This window comes from Leptopilina boulardi, unplaced genomic scaffold, assembly GCF_019393585.1.
Source record: "Leptopilina boulardi isolate dan_hultmark-lab unplaced genomic scaffold, ZJU_Lbou_2.1 LbouV2_121, whole genome shotgun sequence".
Taxonomy (NCBI): domain Eukaryota; kingdom Metazoa; phylum Arthropoda; class Insecta; order Hymenoptera; family Figitidae; genus Leptopilina; species Leptopilina boulardi.
The window spans coordinates 1,810,555-1,836,163 of NW_026137665.1; the positions used below are offsets into that span (position 1 = coordinate 1,810,555).

At 23.6% G+C, this 25,609-nt stretch overlaps 2 protein-coding genes across 2 annotated transcripts; both read left to right on the forward strand.

Moving 5' to 3' along the window:
- Positions 1-5,126: 5,126 nt before the first annotated feature.
- LOC127284854 (longitudinals lacking protein, isoforms A/B/D/L-like) lies at positions 5,127-8,559 on the forward strand. Its single transcript, XM_051310552.1, has 2 exons — positions 5,127-5,157; positions 6,119-8,559. The coding sequence occupies exons 1-2, from the start codon at positions 5,127-5,129 to the stop codon at positions 6,454-6,456; spliced, it is 369 nt and encodes a 122-aa protein (XP_051166509.1). The 3' UTR covers positions 6,457-8,559.
- On the forward strand, positions 6,551-24,534 carry LOC127284858 (zinc finger protein 595-like). The gene is made up of 3 exons (XM_051310558.1): positions 6,551-6,566; positions 10,150-10,434; positions 24,212-24,534. The coding sequence occupies exons 1-3, from the start codon at positions 6,551-6,553 to the stop codon at positions 24,532-24,534; spliced, it is 624 nt and encodes a 207-aa protein (XP_051166515.1).
- The last annotated feature ends 1,075 nt before the right edge of the window (positions 24,535-25,609 follow it).

A 25,609-nucleotide genomic window follows, 5' to 3' on the forward strand; every position in this document is an offset into this window, starting at 1 on the left:
TACTAATTGAATAAGTGTTTATAATAATATTTTAATAATTTTAATAATTTAATAATATATTAAAAAAGTTTTCTCAAGTTATTGTTTATTGTTTTATGGTTTTTTAATTAAACACTCTTTTGTTTTCATTATAAACCATATCCTTTTCCCAAAAATTTTAGTTTCATTATTTATAAAATACAGCTATACAAAAAATGAAAAAAAGTATCCAAATTCGATGGAACAGAGTAATAATTTTTTCTTTATCTATTTTGGTGCATTGGACACAAATTTAAAGTCAAATTTGTTTTATGACGACAGAAAATTTTTCTAACCTCAAAAAACATTGCTGATTTTATATATGGCAATAAAACAAATTTTTTTTTAATAAAAAAAGTAGGTCCTAGTAATGCAGCAGCATCTATATCGAAACTAAAATTTCGCAAAATTTTCCACAGTATTTACTTGAAAACAAAACAATAAAATGCTTTTTCCTTTAGGATAATTGATCATTGTCAAGAAATACACCAGCTAAAACTTTTTTTGAGTTAAAATAATGAAAAAAAAAATTAATGACGTTAAATTAAATATGAGCATATTTTCTTACGAAAACTTTTACGATATTTTCTCGGAAATAACAAAAAAGAATGCAATTTTCATTTGGAGAATTAATAAACGTTAAAAAATACACCAGCTAAGATTCACCAATCATAAAAATAACAACAAAAACTTTTTTTTAACATCACATATTAACACTATTGGTTGGCTTCCATTGCCCCCACTCGCCGTTTGTGATAATTTTCGTCAACTACCGCACCCTGCTTTAGTAAAAAAATTTAGTAACTTTTAATTATAACAATAAAGTCACTAAATTTTTACTAGAGCAGGGTGCGGTAGTTGATGAGAATTATGACAAATGGCGAGTGGGGGCAATGGAAGCCAACCAATAGTGTTAATATGTGATGTTAAAAAAAGTTTTTGTTGTTATTTTTATGATTGGTGAATCTTAGCTGGTGTATTTTTTAGCGTTTATTAATTCTCCAAATGAAAATAGCATTCTTTTTTGTTATTTCCGAGAAAATATCATAAAAGTTTTCATAAAAAAAATATGCTCATATTTAATTTATCGTCATTAATTTTTTTTTCATTATTTTAACTCAAAAAAAGTTTTAGCTGGTGTATTTCTTGACAATAATCAAATATCCTAAAGGAAAAAGTATTTTATTGTTTTGTTTTCAAGTAAATACTGTCGGAAATTTTACGAAAATTTAGTTTCGATGTGCTGCCTTACTAAAATCTACTAGGGTTAACGAACATTGAAGTCAAATTTGTTCCATAACGTCATGCTTTTTCCTAACCTCAAAAAAAAAAAATTGGACTTGTACGTTAAATTAAAAAATATCATAACTTTCATATTTGTTATTAAATCAAAAAAAGATGTGTTTTCCTATTTTTGTTATAGATTTCGAAAAAAATATTCCAGGTAAAAATTTTTTTTTATGAAAATATAGAAAGGGTACTCTGTTCCTATAGAATCTGGATTATTTTTTTTCTGTGTAATTTATTAGCAACAGTATTTAAATTTTGTAGAATAAATGAATTATTAAAAAAAAACTATATTTTCTTAATGAGAAAATGTATAATAATAATAATAATTCAGGGGTAGAAGGAAAAGGCTAAAAATTTCTTTCCGTAATATTATATACTTTTATCTCTATTACTTAAGGTTTGGAAATTTACTTTTAACACTTTTTATATAAAAAATTTCCTTAGATATTTTCCATTCTTGGTTATGCCTTTATGCTGGGTTTTTTTTGGGGTTGGTTATTTAGTTGAATAATTGGCATTTGCACTTTATAATAAAAAGTCACATCACCTCTCATAAATCTTCTCAATTATTTATAATTTTAAAAAAATATATATCTTCTGTTCACATTTGTTTTTGTTCTAATTTTTTTTTTTTTAATTTTTCTTTTGTTTTGCTTTTGACATTATTTTTAATTTGGTTTCTTTGCCTTTGTTTGATTATTTGTTTCAGGTCCTCGTGCTCTCATATCATTATTAAGATCACAATATAAACGAAATTCACGTAAAAAAATTACAACATTAAAAAATGTAATGGAACAACAACAACAACAAAGACAACGACAAACAAGTCAAAATCGAGAAAATCGTAATGTTGACTCAGACAGTAATAGTAGTAATAATAATTTTGAGGGCAATGAAAGATCATCGCGCGAAGTTGTATTTCCCGATTCATTTGAAGTTTTACCACAACCATGGGATAGAAAAAGATTTTTTGCCGGAAGATCAGAAGATGAACGACTATTTAGATGTAAATTTTGTGGCAAAGGTTATCGATGGAAATCAACGATGAGAAGACATGAAATGGTTGAATGTGGTGGGAAAGCACCTTCATTTCAATGTCCCGAGTGTCCCTATAAAGCAAGACAAAGAGGAAATCTAACTGTTCATTATAAACGACATCATCAAAAAGGCGAATTAGATGACATTCCAGTTGAAAATTAAATATCAAGTTCTTTTTTTTTCAAACAAACAAAAATTTGTTTGTTGTACATTTAGATTTTAGTTATTTAATTTTTTTCGTTTTTAAGATTATAATTTTTCAATTTTTACGAATATCAAATTAAATGAAACAATGGGTCCAATTTTTTATAGAATTTAAAATTAGTTTTAGAAGGTATTGTGGGATTCTTTTTTTTTTTTTTTTTTTTTAATCAAGTCAATATATATATATTATGGTGTGGTTTTAATTTGATGCAAATATATCTAGATAAATATTATTTATTGCATATCCCTTGCCTCATGGTGTGCTAACATTATGAACAGAAGCATGAATTTTCTTTAAATTACAAATGGCTTTAATAATTAATATGACTCAATTCGATTGTAACAATATTGTTGTTTCTTTTTAAACAAATTTTTATCTTGTCTAATTCGTATTTGGTCTAATATTTATTTAACCTGATTTGTATTAAGCCTAAATATTATTTGACCGAATTCATATATTTAGCCACATTTTCGTTTAATCTAATTTTTATTTAATTCTTTTTATGGTTCAAATGATTATCAACTATTTAATAATTTAATTATGAATTAACAAATTTTAAACATTGCACACTGGATAAATATTTTTCATGCTTTATCAATTAATGCAATTATAATAATTTTATGTCATACAATATCTAAATTACCAGATGATATTTGTAAACAAGCAGGGTTGGGATGCAAAAGCCCAAAAATATATTCGTACACTTTCCGAAAATTATTGTTGGACAAAATTTAAGTCCTACCCAACCTTGCTTTGGACGAACATAATTTTGGGCTCTTGCTTCCCAACCCTGCTTGTTAACAAATGTCATCTGGCAATTAAGATATTGTGTAATAGGAAATTATTAATTGCATTAATTGACAACGCATTAGAAATATTTATCAAGCGTGCATTGCTTAAATTTTGTTCATTTTTTAATTAAATTATTGATAATCATATTCACGTGTAGAATAAACATTATTTGAAGAGCTCCACCCAATAACGATCGAAAAGTTTGGTTATGAGCGTTTTAAAAAAACTTAAATTTTCATGAAATTTAATAACTATTACTAATTCTATTACTAATAATTCACATACAGTTGTTACCAATTTAATGAAAATTTAAATTTTTTTAAAAGCTCATAACCAAACTTTTCAATTGGTTTCATAATAAAAACGATAACATTCGGACAAATGGATTTTAATATTTTCTCCAACGTTTCGAAATCACATTGATTTCCTCTTCAGGGAGTCTAACAATACAAAAAATTATAAAATTAAATCAAAAACAAAAATACAAATATATATACATTTAATACAAAATAATAATAAATACAATAATTATAGATAAAACATGAAAATAAGAAAATAAATAAAATAAACATAATAACAATTTACTAAATAAAACGATAAAACTAAAATTAGCAGTCAGTCATTCTCACGATGGTCAATGAAATAATATAAAATAAAAGGATGAACATCCAAAAAACACCCATATCTGGAGTCAGAAATTAAATTTCAATTAATGATCAAAAAACATTTAAAATAAATAAATAAATTGATAATGAAATGAAAATAAATTAATTAATAATAAGGTAAAATAAATAAATTAATAATAAAACTAAAAAATTAAAATTAAAACAAAAAACGTACCACAGAAATAATCCATTATTAAAAATAAAATAAAAACAAATTCTAAAAAACAATAAAGAGCAATATAAAAATTGCTTAAATAACATAACTTTTCAATTTTGCCATAGATCGTTATTCGGTGGAGCTCTTCATTTTTGACCTATTTCTTATTTTGCCTAATTTTTAATTAATCTAATTCTTAAATCAAATTGAGCAAAAAAATGATTAGGTCAAGTGGCAATTAAGTCAAATAAGTAAACTGACTAAGAATTAGGTCCTACAAAGGTTAAGTCTTTGAATTAGGTTAATTAAAGATTAGACAACATAAGAATTTGTCCAAATACGAATTAGCTTGCAATAATATTTTGTCCATATAATAATTAGGTCACAATGAGTTTAGGCCAAATACAAATTAGGTTACAAAAATATTAGGTCACATAAAAATTAAGTCAAAATAAATTTAGGCCAAATACGAATAAGATTTCACAAATATTAAACTAAATAAAAAGAATGTTAAATAAAAATTGGGTCAAATGCAAATTTGAAAATTAAACTTGAAATTTAAAGAAACATTTATGCGTCTCATTTGAAATTTTCGCTTAAATTATTTTCTAAGGTTCTTTTTTTAATTACATTTATACTTATTGTAAATCTTTAAAAAAAAAAAAGTTTTAAAATTTTCAAAGAATTTTTTCTAATAATGTGAATGTATTTCTTTTACTACGTCTACGTTGATTAGGTTTGTAGAATTAAAATGAAAAAAAAATGAAGATTATTATCATAATGATTAATTATAAAAAGAGATTATTATCAATACAAAATTTTTTATATCATTGAAAATTTTAGAAAAAACAGAACAAATATTTTTTAATGAAAAAGGGGGAAAAAAATTATTTTTTAGAATATAAGTTATAAATTGTACATAATAATGATAATATAGACGTCACTGGTCTGATTATATAAAATGCACTTTGTACTTTTGTATATGGAAAAGGGTAAATATTAAGATTTTTTTTTTTAAATGAAAAAATTATATATATATATATATATCTCATCGAAAAATGGAAATGTTAATGTTTCTTCGTTATATAAAAGCAGTATTTTTTTAAATCAGTATTTAAGAGTAAGCAGCGTTGACACTCCACAAGTTTTATAATATACTCATTCTATTTTTTAATATTTGATTTTTTACCAACAAAAAAAAAAAATATATTTACAAAAACTGTTTGTAAAATTTTTTAGTGAATTTATTTAATTAATTTTTTTTCAGTGTAAGTTCTGATTTAATTTTATTAAAAATATTTTGCGGATAAAGTTTTTTTTTTTATATACTTACACGATGCTTTTATATTTATTAATTTTTAAGAGAGAAACTTTTTGTAAACTAAATATATATTGTATTTTTGTCCTGGGTTAAGGTAACATTGTATACGTTATGGGAATTTAATATTTGTCGTTACCTTTATAATTGTTTTTTTTTTTATTAATAATAAAAGGTACACTGTTGAGGGAATTATTCAAAAGAAGCTTTTTTTATTCAATCCTTTTTCCTTATATTTGTTTTGCAAACTGAAAAAATAATTTTGGTGCAGCAGCTGTCCCAAACGAAAAATTTCTATATTCAGTTAACTTCACTCATAAAAAAAACTCATGGTAAATATTTACTATGAAGTTAATTGAATATAGAAATTTTTCGTTTGGAGCAACTGCTGCACCAAAATTTTCATTGATCATTTTTATAATAATTATGCACTTATTTTGCTTATTTTTTTTATTTATGTTTTAGATCAGGAAAGAGCATTTTTGTGTATTGTATATGTATATGATTTTTTTTTAGGTTAAGAATAACAAAAAAGTAGATATATAATAAATGTGAAGCAAAATTGGTAATGTTTTTACATAATTTTTTTTTTAATATACAATTAGAACAGAATTAAAATATTGTTTCTCTTTCAGGAATATATTTCAAGAATAATGAAGAAATTGAAGATTTACCATTGGAAATAAGAATATTAAATGATAATGTTCTTCCGTTTAATATTCGACAACAACAACGTATTGTTAGTCAAGTTAATGATAATGTCAATTATACATGTAGCAAATGTGGCAATAAATATAAAAGGGCACGATCATGGCGAAGACATGAAAAAGAATGTGGAACTGTACCAAAATTTCAATGTCTAATTTGTTTACAACGATTTATGCGTAAACATCATTTAACTAGACATTTGCGAAATCTTCATAAAGCTCAACCAAAAATTATTGAACAAATTGTTCACGTATTTCCGGAATAATGTGAAATATTTTTCGTTTTTTATATTATATAATATATACACGTAACTTTATATGAATGTGTATCTAATATACAGGCCCAGATAGCATGTAAGAATGCAGCAACCTTGCGGCAAGCTTACCGCGCAATATTGCCAACTTTGCATGGAAAAATTGCCGCAATCTTGAAATGTCCCACCTGACCCAAGCTTGCATGGTAAGATTGCCGCAAGGTTACGTGCTATCTGGGGAGGGGGGGGTGATTTTTATGTTCTGGACCGTCTAAAAAATTTTTTTTTAAATTCCACTTTTTTTGTTTCAAAAAACGATAAAAATGGGATTAAAAAATTTTTTTGGAGGTCCACAACATTTACTTATTGAAACATTCTCTACAATCGTAAACTTTATTTAGTTGTTAAATGTATGTTAAAAAATTATTTAATAAATCTACCTATATTACAAAAAGATATCGCCACCGCTGTTTCAAGACTCTGAATATAGCCGCAAATCCCCCCTCCCCTCCCTCCAACCCCGTTGAGGGAGTGGATTTCCTGCCAAAAATCACCTAAATTTAGAGGTTATGTTCGTTTCAAAACTCTGAATATAGTCGCAAGCCCACCCCCCCTTCCTTACGTTGAGAGGGTGGTGGATTTTCGGCCAAAAATGATCTAAATATTGAGGTTATGTTATTTTGACGGGAGACGTCAAAGAAACAAACGTAACTTCAAAATTTAGGCAAAAATTTGGCAAAAAACGGCCAAAAAACAAACATAACCACAAAATTTAGGTCAAATTTTGGAGGAAAAATACCAAAAAACGAACATAACCTAAAATGTAGGTCAAATTTTGTCAGGAAAATGAAAAAAATTAGATAAATTTTGTTTTAAAAATTAAAAATAATAAAAATTATTATTAATAAAAATCATAAATAACATTTAAAAAAATAAATAATAAAATATTAATAATAGTTTTAAATTCCAGAAATTGGCCAAACAAACTCAAAATAGGTCATAAGGACATCTACAAAAAAAATAAAAAAAAACGGGGGGTTGGCGTAATATTATAAAAAAATAATCAAAAAAAATATAATTTTTTAACAATATATTTTTTTAATAATTGAAAAAAGTTTACGATTGTTATATTTTTTTTTTCGAAAATTATATAACTAAATCTTCTAAAATTGTTAGAAATTATTTTTTATTAAATTTTTGTTTGCGTTAAAGAACCATTCTTTAAGTTTGATCTATCTCATTAAGTTAATTTAATATTATTATACCGGAAAAAATCATTGAGGTACGAAGAATCGAACCCGGGTTCGACGCACAGAAATTGAGAACATTAACCTACCAGCTAAGATGAACAAGTGATTGGAAAAATAATTTTCTGCTTTTTGAATTAATATTGACACATTTGTTTGGTAATAATATTTTTCCGTGTAATATTGAGTTAACTTAAAATGTTAAATAAAATACAAAAAATAAATAATAAAGCAAATAAATAAAAATATCAAATATTTTTTTAAAATATTAAAAAAAAAATTTTTTTAATTTTTTAAAATATTTTTTTTAAACACAAAACTACGTTTTTTGTGAATCCAAGCAAGTCAAAGTGCAAGATTTTTGTAAATTTTCAATAAGTCTATGTATTAAGGGAAACAATTTTAATATTCGATTTTAGTTTTTGAAATTATTTAATATTTAAATTGAAATTTCTTGTTCTAAACTTACTGAATTATTTATAAATATAAGCGAACTAAAAAGAAACCAAATAATCGCCAAAGAAAAAAAAACTAGAAATTAAGGACGTAAATCTTAATTTCTTTAAATATTTTAGATTCTCGGATTAGTGAATTTAAAAAAAAATATATGAATTGAAATAAAAAAATAAAAATTTCTTTAAAATTAAATACTGAAATATAATGCAATAACTTTTTCTTACTAAAATTTAGAAAAAAATGATAATCTATATTTATATCTTCAAAATAATAAAACAAAGCGCAAACACAAAAAATAGTGTATCTAATTATAATAGTTTAATGAAAATACAACAACACTTGTATATTAAAATTTGTCAATAATAAAAATGTATTCTATATATTGAGTCAAATAAATAATATTTGTCTTATACATTTGTTTAATCATTTAAATAATTTATTTATTTATTTTTTAGAAAACAATTTTTTTTCTGAACACATCTAAATACATATTTTTTTTATTTTTAGGTAAGAAGCCAATAAGGATGATCAAAGGATTGGAATAACAACACGATTAATTGATTTGAATTAAGAAATTTGACAAAAAATACATCAGGACCTAATTAGGAGTTATATTTTTATTCAGAAAATCCCAAAAAAAAGAATAAATAAATTTTAAAAATTATAGTATATATTTCTTTTCCATACAACAATTTGATTTAATAAAAAAAAATTCCCTCTATTTCTAAATTATTGTTATAAATTATGTAATATTTTTAAAACAGGGATAAAAAAAAAAGAAAAACCTTTGCCCCGTTATTCCCTATATATTATTAAAAATTATTTTCATATATTATTGACTTAAAATTTAATTATCTTTTTATTCAAAATTTTTCCTCTATTACTGAATAAAAAAGTTTCTTAGGTTTACAAAAAAAAAAAAAAAAAAATTATGTATATTTTATAGAAAATTATTTTTATAAAATTTTTGCATTACTCTCAGCTTTAGTTAAAGAGTTTCTTAGGCGAACTATTTTCTTAAAATTGTAGAAACTAGGCATGCTTAACTAACTTTTAGAAAATTTTTCTTCCAAATTTTTTTCCAAATTACCATTTAAAAAAAAACTACATATACTTCGTTAATATAAAATATACAACTTATTTTTACAAGGGTGATTTAAAAAAATGTTTATATATTTATTAACTGTGATAAAAATTTCAAAAATTTCTGCAATGCCATAAATTCAATTATTGGTCCAAATTTTAATTTTTACATTTGGATTAAGTTGGATGAGTAATTTTTTAAAAAAATATTCTTATTATTATTAATATTATTATTGTATTATTTATAATATACACTCAGAAAAATGTTTCTTCGAATCAAAAAAGTATTTTTTTTTTATATAGGATCAAAGAAATGTTTTCTTTAATTTAAAGAAATTTTTTTTATTCTAAATAAAACTCTGAAATTGAAAAAGTATTTCTTTAAATTAAACAATTTTTTTTTTAAATCAAATAAATTTTCTTTAAAAAATTTCGTTTTCTGTCATTGCAAATGGTTCTAAAATTATTACCACAGCTAAAAAATACAAAAAAAACATTTGTTTGAAATTTAAAGAAAATCAAATTTTTCAACTATAGAAAAACCTTAAGAAGTTTTAATTAGTTTGGAAAATTGGTACAAAAAAAGAAATAATTAAAAAAATTTTGTTTTCTTTTAATTTTCCTCAATCATTAATTTAAAAAAAAGACGCACAATAGCATGCATATAATTAGAATCTTAAATTTTTTTTCTACTCAGTAGTCTCAAAAAAAAAAAAAAAAAACTTTTTTCTACCCTCTTGGAATGCAAAACACATTAACTTGGGAATTCGCTTTAAAATTTAAACAAAAATTCTCTTTTTTCTCCAGCATATCAGAAGAAAATTTTCTTTTTAATTTTTCAAAAAAAAAAAAATTTTTTTTTTATTTTTTTAAACAAATTTTAATAAAACACTAACAAAACTGGAATCTTGTGTTCCAGCTGAAGATTTAAGTATCACAAGTTTGAAATGGGCAGCGGCTATTCAAAGATTGTCCGTAGTACCCTCAATAATGTGGCGATCAACATCAAGTTTGGGAAAAGGATTAAGTTTGTCATCATCAAATCCTGAGGGATTCAGCTGTCAGGCTTGTGGCCGGGTTTATAAATTAAAAAGCAGCCTTCGAAATCATCAAAAATGGGAATGCGGTAGACCACCACAATTTCATTGTCCACATTGCAGTTATAAGGCGAAACAAAAAATGCACATCGCTCGTCACATGGAGCGTATGCACAAAGAAAAACTTTACCAGCAGGAACTGGTATAAAAAAAAAAGAAAAAGAAAGAAAAAAAACATTTTTTTTTTCATCAAAAAATCACTATCTATCATCGAATGATATAAAAAAAAGTAATTTAGAAGATATGCGAGAGCTTCGCAAAAATTTTACAATTTTGAATATCAAAATATAAGACAATTTTTGTCTTATAGCTTTTTTTTTTAATATTCATGGCTTTATTAGATCTTTCGTTTATTTAGAAATAAATTGTCATAATTTTTTCTTGATTTTAAGAAATTAATACAGACGAACTAATATTGAATTATTTACAATAATATGAATTATTATAATTAAAAATAATTATTATCTCTCTAAATCTGAATTAGTGAAAAATTTAAATTAGTATAAGAATTTTTACTAATTTTTAGTCACTTTTTACTAAAACTTTAGTAAAAAATTTAAAACTACTAAATCAACTACTAAATTACTAAAAATTAGTAAAAAATTCTTACTAATTCGAATTAGTAGCTCACTTTTCACTAATTCAAATTTAGAAAGATAATAATTAAAAATAATTATTATAATTGAAAATAATTATTATATTAATGAATAATAATTATCATAATTGTTATTAATAATAATTGATAATAATAGTTACTATTTATTATTTATATTTAGTTATTATTATTATTATTATTATTCAAATTAATTCAAAAAAAAAGGAAACTAGTTTTTAGAGTTTCAACTCATTTTTTATAGAAATTTACTAGAATTTTTTAACAAAAAAAAAAAAAATTACAAAATGAAAAAAGAGTTTACTTCTCAATAAATGAAAGAAATTTTTGATAGTGACAAAAAAAAAGGAAGAAAATATTTACAAAATCTTTTCCTCTGCGCGTTTAATAGGAAAGTATATAATAGTAAAAACAAAAAATTGTCCTCTTTTTTCGATTTTAAATGTTTTTAACTCTCTTTCTATTTGCTCTAATTTGTAGTCTATTCGAAAAAGAGAATACAATTTACATTTTTTATTATTATTATTATTATTCACTCGGGGTAATCTGAAAATTAAATATTTTATTGAAAAATTACTTTTAATTTTGAAATAAAAAATGAAACTAAAAAAAAAAAGTGGAATAAAAAAATGGAAATATATATAATCTTCACAAAGACTCGTAATTTTTATAAGAAATAATTATTTATAATCCTATAAGGATTTTATAATTATTTTCCAAACTATATAATTTCAACTTTATTGAAAAAAAAATTAAATCGTTCTATGAAGATTATTATTTTTTTTTTTTTTTTAAATAAAATATTTCCAAATTCGGATGATGATATTATAACCATTATATATTGTACTTTTTGGGTTATTTAAAAATAACTAATTCTAGAGTACGTAAAATTATATATATATATATATCTTTTTAAAAATGATTAGACTAAAAAAATTAGGTTAAAATTAAAAAATAGTAGGCACGATGAAAAAAAATTTATATTTCTAAAATTTCGATACTAATTTTTAAGTCAATATATAAAAAAAAAAAAATTTTCATGATCTTATAGGGTTTATTTAAAAATGAGAAAAAAAAATGGAATGGATCTGTGATAAATGGAACAAGAATTGAGTAGCTTTATACATGAAGATGGGATCTTACGAGTGATACTTGTTAATGTATTGTTTTTTTAAAAATTAAAATAAATAATATAATAAATATATGATATAGTTTTTAAAAATTAGTACAACTTTTTTTTTTATTATTTTTAAATCTTTTTTAAACTATAAATTGAAAAAAAATTAGATATCATCGTGCCTGTGAGAATTTTACTAAAAAAAAAAAAAAAATTTACAAATAAGTTATATATATATATATTTAAATATCGATTAGACATAAGTATAATATATTCATAAAAAATTTAAAAAGATCACCCCGAGTTTTTTAAATCTAAAAAAACTTTTGTAACAAATATTCTCAGCAAGCAAATTTTTTGCGTTGGACGTTTTGTGTGTTTATTTTTATAAAAATTCATATTTTTTTTCAATAATATCGTGAAATTTTTTTCATCGATCCAATTAATGCAAACTAGATAGAATATTTCATGATGGAAACAAAAATCTTAAATTATTCCAAAAAAAAAAAAATGAGGAATTCGTTGAAAACAAAATTTTATAATTTATGCCAATTTTTTCTTTCAAAATGGCACACAGAAAAAACAAACTAACTATTTTAGCACCAAACTACTTTATCCTTTATTAGTATGCAATTTCGTTTACCTATTAAAGTATGAAATAATGCTTTTTTAGTTTAAAGTAAGTCCATATTAAATAAGTATAATGGTTATACTCTTATAGTAATAGTGACGATGACGCTGAAGTTACCAACGTTGATTCGACGAATCGACGAACGAATTTTTCGTTTTCAGATTAGTTTAAAGGCCAAGGACCAATTTTTTTTAATTGAAACTTCTTTATTTTGGTCCCGAATACATTCTTAAATACTAAAAATTCTCAATTAAGGCGAGGAAATATTCAATCTTAGGAAAAAGAAAATTCTTTTCGTCGATTCAACGTTGGTAACTTCAGTGTCATTAGTGACGTACTTTAAAAGCATAAAATGTAAAATAGCAAGAGCTTCTTCCTTTTTGGTGGATAAATTCTTGCAACCTGCGTATTGGCCACGCCTCCCTCCCTTTCCAACCATCGATATTTCGATATATCGATATAGGCCAAAACGCAGGTTACAAGAATTTGTCCACCAAAAAGGAAGAAGCTCTTGCTATTTTACATTTTATGCTTTTAAAGTACGTCACTATTACTATAAGAGTATAACCATTATACTTATTTAGTATGGACTTACTTTAAACTAAAAAAGCATTATTTCATACTTTAATAGGTAAACGAAATTATATACTATTAAAGGATAAAGCAATTTGGTGCTAAAATAGTTAGTTTGTTTTTTCCGTGCAATAATATTGGAAATAATTAATTTTCTCAACAATATATTAATATTAAATGAGATTTTTCTTCCAGCTTAAGTTCCTTATTAAAGCAAACATGAATAAAAAAAAAAAAAATAGAGTTTAAGAATATTTTTCTACAGATACATATAATAGGTATTTTTTATTATTTTAAAGCTAGGTTTATATAAACAAGACATATTATACAATATATAATTTTGTGATTCTCACTTCTCAGACTGTCATATAAATATATATAAATAGAAAATAAATATACAAGAAACGAGTGATTCCTATATAATGCATTTAGTTATATATTTTTATAATAGAGTCCACTTTACTAAGCTTTTTTTTTTTTTTTAGTCAAGAACTATAATATTTTAGCTGATAAAAAAACCGAATCATTTCCATATTCCAAGTGACTTGGAACAAAAGACTGTTTTTTCATATAAATATAATAAAATAGCATTTAAAAATTTTGCATTAATAATATTTGGATCGATGAAAATTATTAGAAAAAATTATGAAAAAAAAAAAAGTCCCAGAACGCTAAACAAGTATTAATTTATTAAAGTAGTATTGTTCCTGTCGATATTTTTTACGCTTGATTACCCCCCATTCCCCCCTTTTACAATTACTATAGGCCAAGAATCAAAATCATCAATATTTCAATGATGATGGACTGCAAGATATTCCCTAGGGCTGTACACAAAATGTATTATATATTATATATACTAAGTAGTCTTAAACCCAAATACCCCCCCTCAGTACCACCGAATATACAAATAGAAATATATTTATGTATAATAATAGTAATACATAAAAAAATACAATACAAAAAAATACTTTCGTTTTTGCTTCTGGGTGTTTTTTTTTTCGTAAACTTATTTTTATTATGCGAAACACATTACACAAACGTCCTCTTTTTTTTATAGGTGCAAGTCTAGGAGGAATTTACGATTTTTCGGAAAAATTTCACCAATTTATTTTGAAACTTGCGGTAATATTTATTATAAAGTTTCAGAAAATCAACTTTTTTTTAGTAAAAACAATTGTTTATTGACACATAACTCTATAGCGAATTTTTAGTTAACGAAAGAATGGGTTAGAGAAGGATAGTCATATATTGTTGTTCTTCTCTTACTAATTCTTCCGTTTGCAATTACGATACCGGTTACGATTCTATTGTGCTTAGGCCTTAAAGCGTCAAATTTTTGTAACTAGACCATGAGTGCGAGGAGAACAAACGTATATCTTTATTTCTTTCACACTCATTATCTAGTTACAAAATATGCTTTAAGGCCTGAGCAGAATAGAAACATAACTAGAATCGTAAACGCAACCGGAAGAATAAGTTAAAGAAGGACAAACAATCTATCTATCCTTCTCTAACTCATTCTTTCGGTTGCGTTTGCGATTCCGGTTACGTTTCTATTCTGCTCTGCCATTTACAAAATTGGTTGTAATTTCCATTGTCACCACTCGCCATTTGTGATAATTCTCGTCAACTACCGCACCCTGCTCTAGTAAGAATTTACTGACTTTATTGTTAAAATTAAAAGTTACTAAATTTTTACTAGAGCAGGGTGCGGTAGTTGACGTGAAAATTAATAAGCAAAATTATTGGGATTGGCGGTCTAGTGACTTTTACCTACTTCGTCAGACATTTTGGTTTTTATTTCTCTTTCGCTCGTGTTAATTAAAGAAAGACGATAAAGGAAAATGTTTGTCCAAAGTAGGTAAACACCAGATGGCGTATTAAACTTTAGTCAATTCCAATTCCTACTAAAAATTAATTTCAAAATAATTTTTAAAAATTAATGTTCATTAAAAAATATCATAATTAAACATGAAAACAATAAATTTTAAATATATAACTTTGAATTTATCCCTCGATGGTATTTTCTACTCACAGAAAATTAAAATGCATTAAAATAAGCTGCAACGCTTCTTATTTTAATCCAATTTTGCTTATTTTAATACCAAAATGGATTAAAATAAGCAAAATTGGATAAAAATAAGAAGCGTTGCAGCTTATTTTAATGCCTTTTAATTTTCTGTGCTTTGACTCGGAATAATCGATAAAATATCATTTAAATTATTTTTAATAAATTTGACAATCACAATTTGGTTTATTGTTTTCTAAACGGTTTTTTAAATTAAAGAATTTTAAATAAAAGCGCCTTTTTTTACCAATGAGCTTTTTCTGCCATTAGGCTTCATCTTCAATAATAGCTGCGGGTTAAAAGTGCTTTTATACCTCTAGTATTTTGGTCAAGCAATCAGCTGGATTGAATTTTCACGGAGAATCATTGATTTTGATTGGCTCTAATGAAATTCTTGGTCAACAACCGCACCCTGCTCTAGTGAAAATTTAGTGAAATTCTAATTGAAACTAAAAGTTACTATAAAGTCACTAAATTTTCACGAGAGCAGGGTGTGGTTGTTGACGAGAATTATGACAAATGTCGAGTGAGAACAATGGAAGCCAACCCATTAAAATTTCCATTGGAGAATCACCTTAATATCGTAAACAACGCGCGCAGTTTCTGTCAGCTGATTAAAGGCCTGAGCAGAATAGAAACGTAATTGCAATCGCAATCGTAAACGGAAGAATGAGTTAGAGAAGGATAGTCATATATTGTTGTTCTTCTCTTACTAATTCTTCCATTTGCGATTACGGTTCCTGAAACGTTTCTATTGTGCTTAGACCTTAGTCAATTGCAAAAGTTTTGTCAAACAGTCTAAAGTTTTTCAATAAAAATCGAAGATTTTACCATTTTGTTTTTCTGAAATATAAAACAGTGTAACGCAAAGAATATTTCCATCAAAATTTTTTCAATTTCGTAATCGCAAACTTTAATAAAAAAAAAAGTAAACTCGATCAGTAAAAAGGTAAAACAAAACAAATTTATGTCATTATTTGAAGTTTTGCTACATTTCGATGGCACACAAATAACTATTAATAGTTATTTGTGTGCCATCGAAATGTAGCAAAACTTCAAATAATGACATAAATTTGTTTTGTTTTACCTTTTTACTGATCGAGTTTACTTTAATAATAATCCCTGGATATAAATTTCAAATTACACTTATCATAAATATAATATTACAAAGTTTCAAGTAAATTGGAAAAATTACTTCAAAAAATAAATAAATTTCTCATGACATCGCACATAGACAATAGTTTTATGAAAACTACTCATATATTTAAGGAAAAAAAAGTCTCAGAAGATTGTAAACTTAGTTCTACGCCATCTTTTTTTTATACATATATATATAATTATTATTTTTTAAGATCTACATAGAATGCTTCTTTAAAAATATCCCTAGGTAATGAAAAATATTTTAGAATTTCTAGTGTTTTTTTTTTTTATTTTCTTTGAAATAAGAATGAAAGCGGTAGGATTTATAAACAATATATACAATTGTTTATAATTATACAATTTATATATTATACTAAAATAAAGAAATATCTTGAAGACACAAAAAAAACACTTAAGTGCCTCGAGAGGCCTTAAAAAAAAAATAAACGTCTAATGACGATTTATAATCAATATTATAATTATATCGTCGATAATATTATCATCATCCAAATGGAGATTATTAGACTATTAATAAGATATAGAAACAAAAGAATAAAAAAAATTTAGAAATTTCTTCCAGTGCACCTCTTTTTCTACAGAATTTTTATAGAGAACATAATTTTTTATAGAAAAATCTAAATTTTTTTCTTAAAGCTTGACTTTTTGCGAAAAAGCGAAAAATTGTTTTTTAAAACAAAACAAAATATTCAAGACGTCTTTTGAAATACACGTGCCTTGAAAATAATTATACAATTATTAAAAACGAGATTAAAAATTTGTTAAAATGAAATATAATTATAATTATATACTGGAAGGAAAAAGAGATATTAGAAATTTAAGCAAATTATAAACCTCTACTTGTATCCGTTTTTTTTATAATTATTAATTAAAGACATTGTATAGTCTGGCTTATTAATTATTATATATGCTTAATTAGAAATCTAATTATAAAATGCGAAAATATTGGCGGTTTAAAAATTATATCTCTTGGTGTTGGATTCATTATAATAATATGGAAAAAAATTGGATTTATTAATTAATTTTTAAAAAAATTAATCTGGTGCGTTATGAATAAAATTTTAATAACTTCGTTATTTAAAAAGAAAAATTTAATTTTCACGACGAAAACACCTAAATTTTGCAAAAAAAGAAGAGATCGTCGCATTTTATTTTAATATAAAAAACATTTATGGTGATATTAAAAACTAAATTTATATTGTATTCGTGAAACGAACATTATTATTTCATCTACATAATGTGATAAAATTACATTCTGTTTTTTTTTAAGATGCATTTTTACTTGTATGATTTTTTGGGACACATGATTATGTTCTAAAAATCATTAGTTAAAATTGTCGTTTTATGGAAAATCATTTGTCATAATTATTTTTGAGTTGAATTTTTATTTCTTCGAATTAGTATTTTTGCAGAATTTTCATCAAAACGATTTTCTATATTACACAATTTTTATATAACCGAAAATTCACTTCACAATTTGCTCGAATTTTCATTTAACATAATAGGGATTTTAAAGAATATTTATTGTGTAGAATTTCATTGAATAAAATTTTCTTTCAGATGAATTTCCATTTGTTCGAATTATTGTTTGATAGAATTTCCATTTAACTGATTTTTCATACTACAGAATTTTTACTTAACCGAAAAATCATTTAACAGAATTTCTAATTGATACAATTTTCATTTGTCCAAAATTGCAAATGGCCGAACAAATAATCGACAGAAAGATTTCGGCGCAATTTTTAAAATCAACCAATCACAATTTTATCAGTAATTTTTGATTGATAAATTTTAAAAATCGCGCCGAAATCTTTCTGTCGATTGTTTGTTTAGCCATTTGCAATTTCGGACAAATGAAAATTCTATCAATTAGAAATTCTGTTAAATAATTTTTCGGTTAAGTAAAAATTCTGTTGTATGGAAATTCTATCAAATAATAATTTTGAACAAATGGAAATTCATCTGGAAGAAAATGATATGCAATGAAATTCTACTGAATAAAAATTCTTTAAAATGTCCATTATGTTAAATGAAAATTCCAGTAAATAAAAATTCTGACAAATAAAATTTCGAAGAAAAAAAAATTCTGTGAAGTGAATTTTCAGTTATATAAAAATTCTGTAATATAGAAAATCGTTTTGATGAAAATTCTGCAAAATCACAGAAAAAAAACCTAATCTCAAATTGAGTACAAAATTTATATTCAATTTGATACGCATCAAAAATGAGACAGGCAGATGGCGCCACGTTCTATGTCATTTAGCATGAATTCATTTTGAGATACAACAAATATGAGTCCAACTTTTTTCTATGATACTAATTCGAAGAAATAAAAATTCGACTCAAAAATAATTATGACAAATGAAATTCCATAAAATGATAATTCTAATTAATGATTTTTAAAACAAATTTTGTCCCGATTTTTTACGACAAAAAATTGAAATTATAAAATTGACAAATTATTTTTAAAAATGTTTAAAAAGTATGTTTTTTTTTTTAGAGAAAATTTTATTTTTTGAACACAACACCTATAGCAGAGCATAGCTCTGAAAAAAAATTTTTTTTTTCTTTAAATAAAAAAATTGTTTTTTGGGAATCAAATTTCGAGATAAACAATGTTAAAATGATTTTGTTATATGTTAGGACTATTTTCCATAACGAGCCGAAGTTATGTTATTATCGTTAATGTCGATTTTAAATTTGCTTTTGATTATATATATATAAACATATTATATTATTGTACTTGTGAGGCAAAACCGTATAAACAAATGACACCATGTACGAAAAAAAAAAAATTCCATTTTTCACGCGAAAAAAGCTATAGCGATTAGATTTTTAAATAAAAATGTGAGAGCCTTGTATTAAGTGCCTTCAGATACAATTTAGATTTTAGGCTATTATAAAAAACAAAGAGGCGCTGAGTAAGTCCAGATTTTTTTTTTTTAATTAAATAGTATTATAATAATAAATGACATTTTGCAGAATAGTTTTTGAGAAGTACGGAAATTGTTTGTATGAAATTCTGTTTAAGAAAGTAAATAACTGCGCTTTTGTAGTGTATGTATGAGAAATGGTGCAATTTTTAATTGTTTTGTCTCGAGTGATTTTTTTGAAGTTTGATTGTTATGTTTAGAAAAAAAAAAAACTTCCTTGACAGAAAAAGTATTTCTCTGTACTTCTTTCATTAATTTTATTGTGAGCAACAATTTGCCTGGGCGGATGAAAATTACATAAAAAATTTTCGTTTCAAAGAAATTCAGAGGGTAAAATTTTGTTTTAGTTGAATTTTCATTTAAACGAATTTTTAAAAGTCACCGAATTTTTATTTAACAAAATTTTTATTTCACAGAATTTTTGTTATCAAATTTGTTGAAAATAATTCTAATTTAATCGAATTTTAATTTAGCAGAATTTTCATTCAAAAAGAATTTTAAATGATTCAAATTTTTAAAAATCAGAATTTACATTTTGCCGAATTTTCGTTTTTTTTTTATCAGTAAATATTGCACAAAATATATTCGTAAGTTGAAAATTCGTAGAATTTTGCATTGAAAAAAATATTTTATTTAAAAAATCGTTGATCGTAATCGTTGTGAACTTCAGCATTGTAAAAATTTTATATTGAATAAAAATTCTGATAAATTAAAATTCTGCTAAAATAAAATTCTGTAAAATTAGAATTCTTTTAAATAAAAAGTAAAGTTATGAATTCTGCGAAATAAAATTTTTAACTAATGTATTTTGTATAGGTAATTTTCATGCGCTCCACTTTGTCAACGTCCATATATAATAATAATCTCTGATGATATACTGCCATTTTTATTTATTTTTTTTTTTACATTTTCTATGACTTTTAATATGTTTAAGATGCTGTCGATTTTTATATGCTTTACTTTTTTTTTATATTTTATTTCATATTATTAACATTCAAAAATGTAAATATTATAATTTTTTTAGCATTTAATTTTATAATTTTGACGACATGATTTCAAGTAAAAAAAAATTCTCATTAGAATTTTTTTTTTAATATTCACAGATTTTTTGTTTAATACGCGATGAAAAAGAAAATTTTTCAAATTGATTTATATTTGTAATTTTAGTTTTCAAAACTTGTTAGCTTTTTTTATTTAGCTTTTACACATATAGTACAAGTCTACACCTAATTTAATTTTTTCATTAAATATACAAAAACAAATTACAAGTATTATTTTAAATGTCTAAACAATTTTGTTTTTGCTCAGCGCCTCATATACGTACATATAATAAACAAAAGCTTGTAATTTTACGTTTTTTTTTTCGCCATGTATTTGCCAACGGATGACTATTTTTGTCTTTTATATTATTGTAATATTATATATAGAAAATTATTATTAATTATGCTAAAAAAAAAATAATTATCTTTCTACTTTGTTTTGCATTTTGAACACGACGTATTTTTTTATAAAAAAAAAAATATTACATTGTTTTTCAAATCTATTGTACCATTTTGATTTTTATTTCACTTAAAAAAAATTTGTAAACCGAAAAGATATTTATAATGAGTTAAAACATTCTTTACGAAATAAATAATTGTTTTTGTTTTATACAATATAATTGTATAGAGCTTTGTATTATATTTAGAGCAAAATAAAGTTCAGAAAGACGAAGTGTTACGAGTTTTTTTTTCAAATTCCTCTTGTGAATTTTTTTTTCAATAATTAAAATAAATTAACTTAAACTTTTTTTTAAATTTTTGCTTTGATTTGAAAAATCGATTCAATTTATTTTTTTATTAAATAAAGTTAAATAAAATTATTCTCTTTGTTGAAATTAAATATTATTTATTTTTAACTGAACTAAATGTAATTTACTTTTAATTAAACTAAATATAATTTATTTTTAACTAAACTAAATATAATTTACTTTTAACATAAAAATAAATCGAGATTTGATAATTATGAAAGTTTTTTTTTAAGATTTACAAAAATAACAGTAATATAAAAATCTTAATTATTTAGTTTTCTTTAATTTTTGTATTTTTATTTTATTTTTAAAAAAATTTTTTTTAACAAAACATTTTTTCCAACCACAGTTTATTTTATATTTCTTTGTACTAATTATTTTTATTTTTTACAGGTATTGCAGTTACTCTATATGATAATTTAGAAAGTAAACATTCGATAACAAAAGGTAAAAATTGAAAGAAGAAATCGGATATATTTTTGCAAAATAAAAAAAAAATTTTTTCTTTGAATTTACAATAAATGTAAATAAAAGAATTTAAACTAAATTGTGTTGCGTTATTTATTTTTAATATTAATTTAAGTTACAAAGTAATTTACCAAAAAATATATTATACCTTCTGCTTAGTCTCTAAATTTGAATAATATTGAGAATTTGTTAACTAATTCAAATTAGTAGAAATTTTTACTAATAGTGAAATATTACTATTTGATTTAGTAATATTTAACTAAAGTTTCAATGAAAAATGACTAAACATTAGTAGAAATTTTTATTAATTTTTTAGTAAAATATTACTATTTGATTTAGTAATATTTTTTTTTACTAAAGTTATAATGAAAAATTTCTAGAAATTAATAGAAATTTTCACTAATTTAAATTAGTAAACAAATTCTAATTCAAATCACATTTTTCTTGTGTGTATCAAATTGATACAACCCAAGAAGCACGTAATATAACCTCAATATCAAGGTAATATTACATGTAAGATTCGTAATATAACGTTGTAATATTACAGTAATCTTACAGTGATCTTAAAATGTCCGCCTCAAGGTAATATTACCGGTAATGTTACTGTAATATTACGCGCTAATATTAAGGTAATATTACAGTAATATTGCAGTAATATTATACCGTAATATTACAAGAGAATATTACAGTAATATTATGGGAACATTTCTTTACGAAAAAAATCTACCCATCCAGGGAATCGAACCCCGAACTCAAAGCACACGAGTCCAGAGTTTTACCAACAAGCCAAATTGACTTATAATATATTTATGTTTTTTATGCTTTATGAATAACTCAAATCAGTCTGTAATATTACCGTTAATATTACTGTAACATTACCGTTAATATTACAGTAATATTACTGTAACATTACCGTTAATATTACAGTAATATTACTGTAACATTACCGTTAATATTACAGTAATATTCCCGGTAATATTACCTTGAGGCGGACATTTTAAGATCACTGTAAGATTACTGTAATATTACAGCGTTATATTACGAATCTCACGTGTAATATTACCTTGATATTGAGGATATATTACGTTCTTCTTAGGAAGAATGAAGATCAACTCATGCAACGTTTTGATTCGATATATAAGGTATCAAATTGATCCAAATATTTGGATCATTTTCAAGAAATGATCCAGAATATGGGCTCATTTTTTGATACCTGAATTGGTATCAAAGTATAACTGTCATGGCTGGCATGCTCTTATTGACAAGTTTATTAATTCATTTATTCACTGCACTGAATATTCAGATATTAAAAATACTTCTATTATGAATTTTAAGAAAGAGAGAAGCGAAAACTTATAAATTGCGAGCAATTAAATAAGAAAAAATTTATTTCGAAATAAAATCAAATACACTAACCTTTATTTATATTTATCACATAAGATTTAAGTTAAGTTCACAACACTTGAAAATTTTTAATTATTTTTATGGTTCAAATAATTATCAATAATTTATTTATTATAAATGAACAAAATTTAAGCAATGCACGCTTGATAAATATTTCTAATGCGTTGTCAATTAATAATTTCCTATTACACAATATCATAATCGATATATATGACATTTGTAAACAAACAGGGTTGAGAAACAAGAGCCCAAAATATATTCGTCCAAAGCGAATTTCAATCCTACCCAACTCTGCTTTGGACGAACATATTTTGGGCTCATGTTTCCCAACCCTGTTTGGTTACAAATGTCATATATGTCGATTATGATATTGTGTAATAGGAAATTATTAATTGCATTAATTGACAACGCATTAGAAATATTTATCAAGCGTGCATTACTTAAATTTTGTTCATTTATAATAAATAAATTATTGATAATTATTTGAACCACAAAAATAATTAAAAATTTTCAAGTGTTGAAACTTAACTTAAATCTTATGTGATAAACATAAATAAAGATTAGTGTATTTCATTTTATTTCGAAATAAATTTTTTCTTATTTAATTGCTCGCAATTTATAAGTTTTCGCTTCTCTCTTTCTTAAAATTCATAATAAAAGTATTTTTAATATCTGAATATTCAGTGCAGTGAATAAATTAATTAATAAACTTGTCAATAAAGGGCATGCCAGCCATGACAGTTATACTTTGATACCAATTCAGGTATCAAAAAATGAGCCCATATTCTGGATCATTTCATGAAAATGATCCAAATATTTGGATCAATTTGATACCTTATATCGAATCAAAACGTTGCATTCCAAAATGATACCATCAAGTTTACAGTGATTTAGATAATACTCAAAAAAAATATTTTACATGTTTTTTTACATATATGTATTATTATTTCATGTTTTTCCTATTTAATTTAATGTCTGTCAAAATTTAAAAAATTTATTTAAATTACAATGTATATACACGTTAAGTAATGTTTCTTATAGTTGTTTTTGTATATGTACAAAAATTCGTTTTTTTCTACCTAAATAAAAAAAAAAAATGACTAACAATGATTTGTGTTTTTTTATTTCAGGTTTCAAAATACATCGACAATATCCAACGCATATGTATCAATTTTCATATCAAACATTTTCTAGTGTTGAAAATTCATCGTTAGAAGTGAAAAAACTTTATAATTGTGAAACCTGTGGCAAAGGATACAAATGGAAGGAATCACTTTTGAAACATCAAAGAATTGAATGTGGCAAAATGCCACAATTCACGTGTGACATTTGTTTTAATCGTTTTATGCATAAACATCATTTACTTAAACACAAAACAGCGATACATCAAATGACACCTATTTCGACACATGCAAATTTTTCGCATTCAACACCGAAACAACTTCAATATTAATTATATTATGTTGATTATTGTATATATATATATATGAAATTATTCTTTAAATTATTGATTTTTTTAAAAAAAATTTAATCATTTGAAATGATCGTTTATATTAATATTGAATTAGAAAAATTATTTTTATTTAAAAATTTTATAATTTTATTTTATTTTATACATATTATATTTTTTTAAATTAATATTCTATGACTTTATTTTAAAAAATTTAGTTATACATTATATAGAAATGACTGAATTTCACTTACAAGTGTTATTTATGTGGTATAATAAATTAATAATTAAAAATGTAAGATGAAAATTAAATTTAGTTACATAGAAATTAAGGACTAAATTTGTAATCAGATTTTCAAATAAAATTTAATTTTATTCAAAAAGAAAAAAAAATTTATTTATTGGGGATTTTAAGTGAAGTGATCAAGGTGAAAAAACGTTTCTTTTTAAACGCGCTCATGTTTACGTAATTTTTTTTTTTATTATAAATACTGAAATATTTTTTTCAATATCAGTTTTGATAGATTTTTTACGCCCTTTCGATTGGTAAAATGCATTTAAAAAAAAAATCAAATTTTTTTAGGCCAACATATTTTTTTTCAAAAATGCATTTTTCAAATCGAAAGGACATCAAAAAAGCTATTGAAACTGATATTGAATTTTTTTTTCATTACATAAGAAACAAATTATTATTTAAATAATATTTCAAAAACTTTCACCTCTAATATTCGTCCGAATAGAAACATTTTTTTTACGAACAATTACAATAATAATAATAGAATCCAATAGAACTAAAAATTACCCTTGTATGAACATGAGAAATCGATTGGAGAAATTTTTTTTCACCATGATCACTTCACCTGAAATCCCTCTTATAAAAAATAATTTATTTTATAATTTTCCTGTTTATAAATATTTTATTTTTTTCAGAATGTTCCCTACAACTGAAGATTTTTTGTTTTCTAAATAAAAAAAAAAAATAACAATTGACTAACTAAAAACAAAAAAATATATAAATAAAAAAAACAGTTTTTTCTTAAGCATGGACGATTGTAATTTTTTTTTCCATTCTACACAG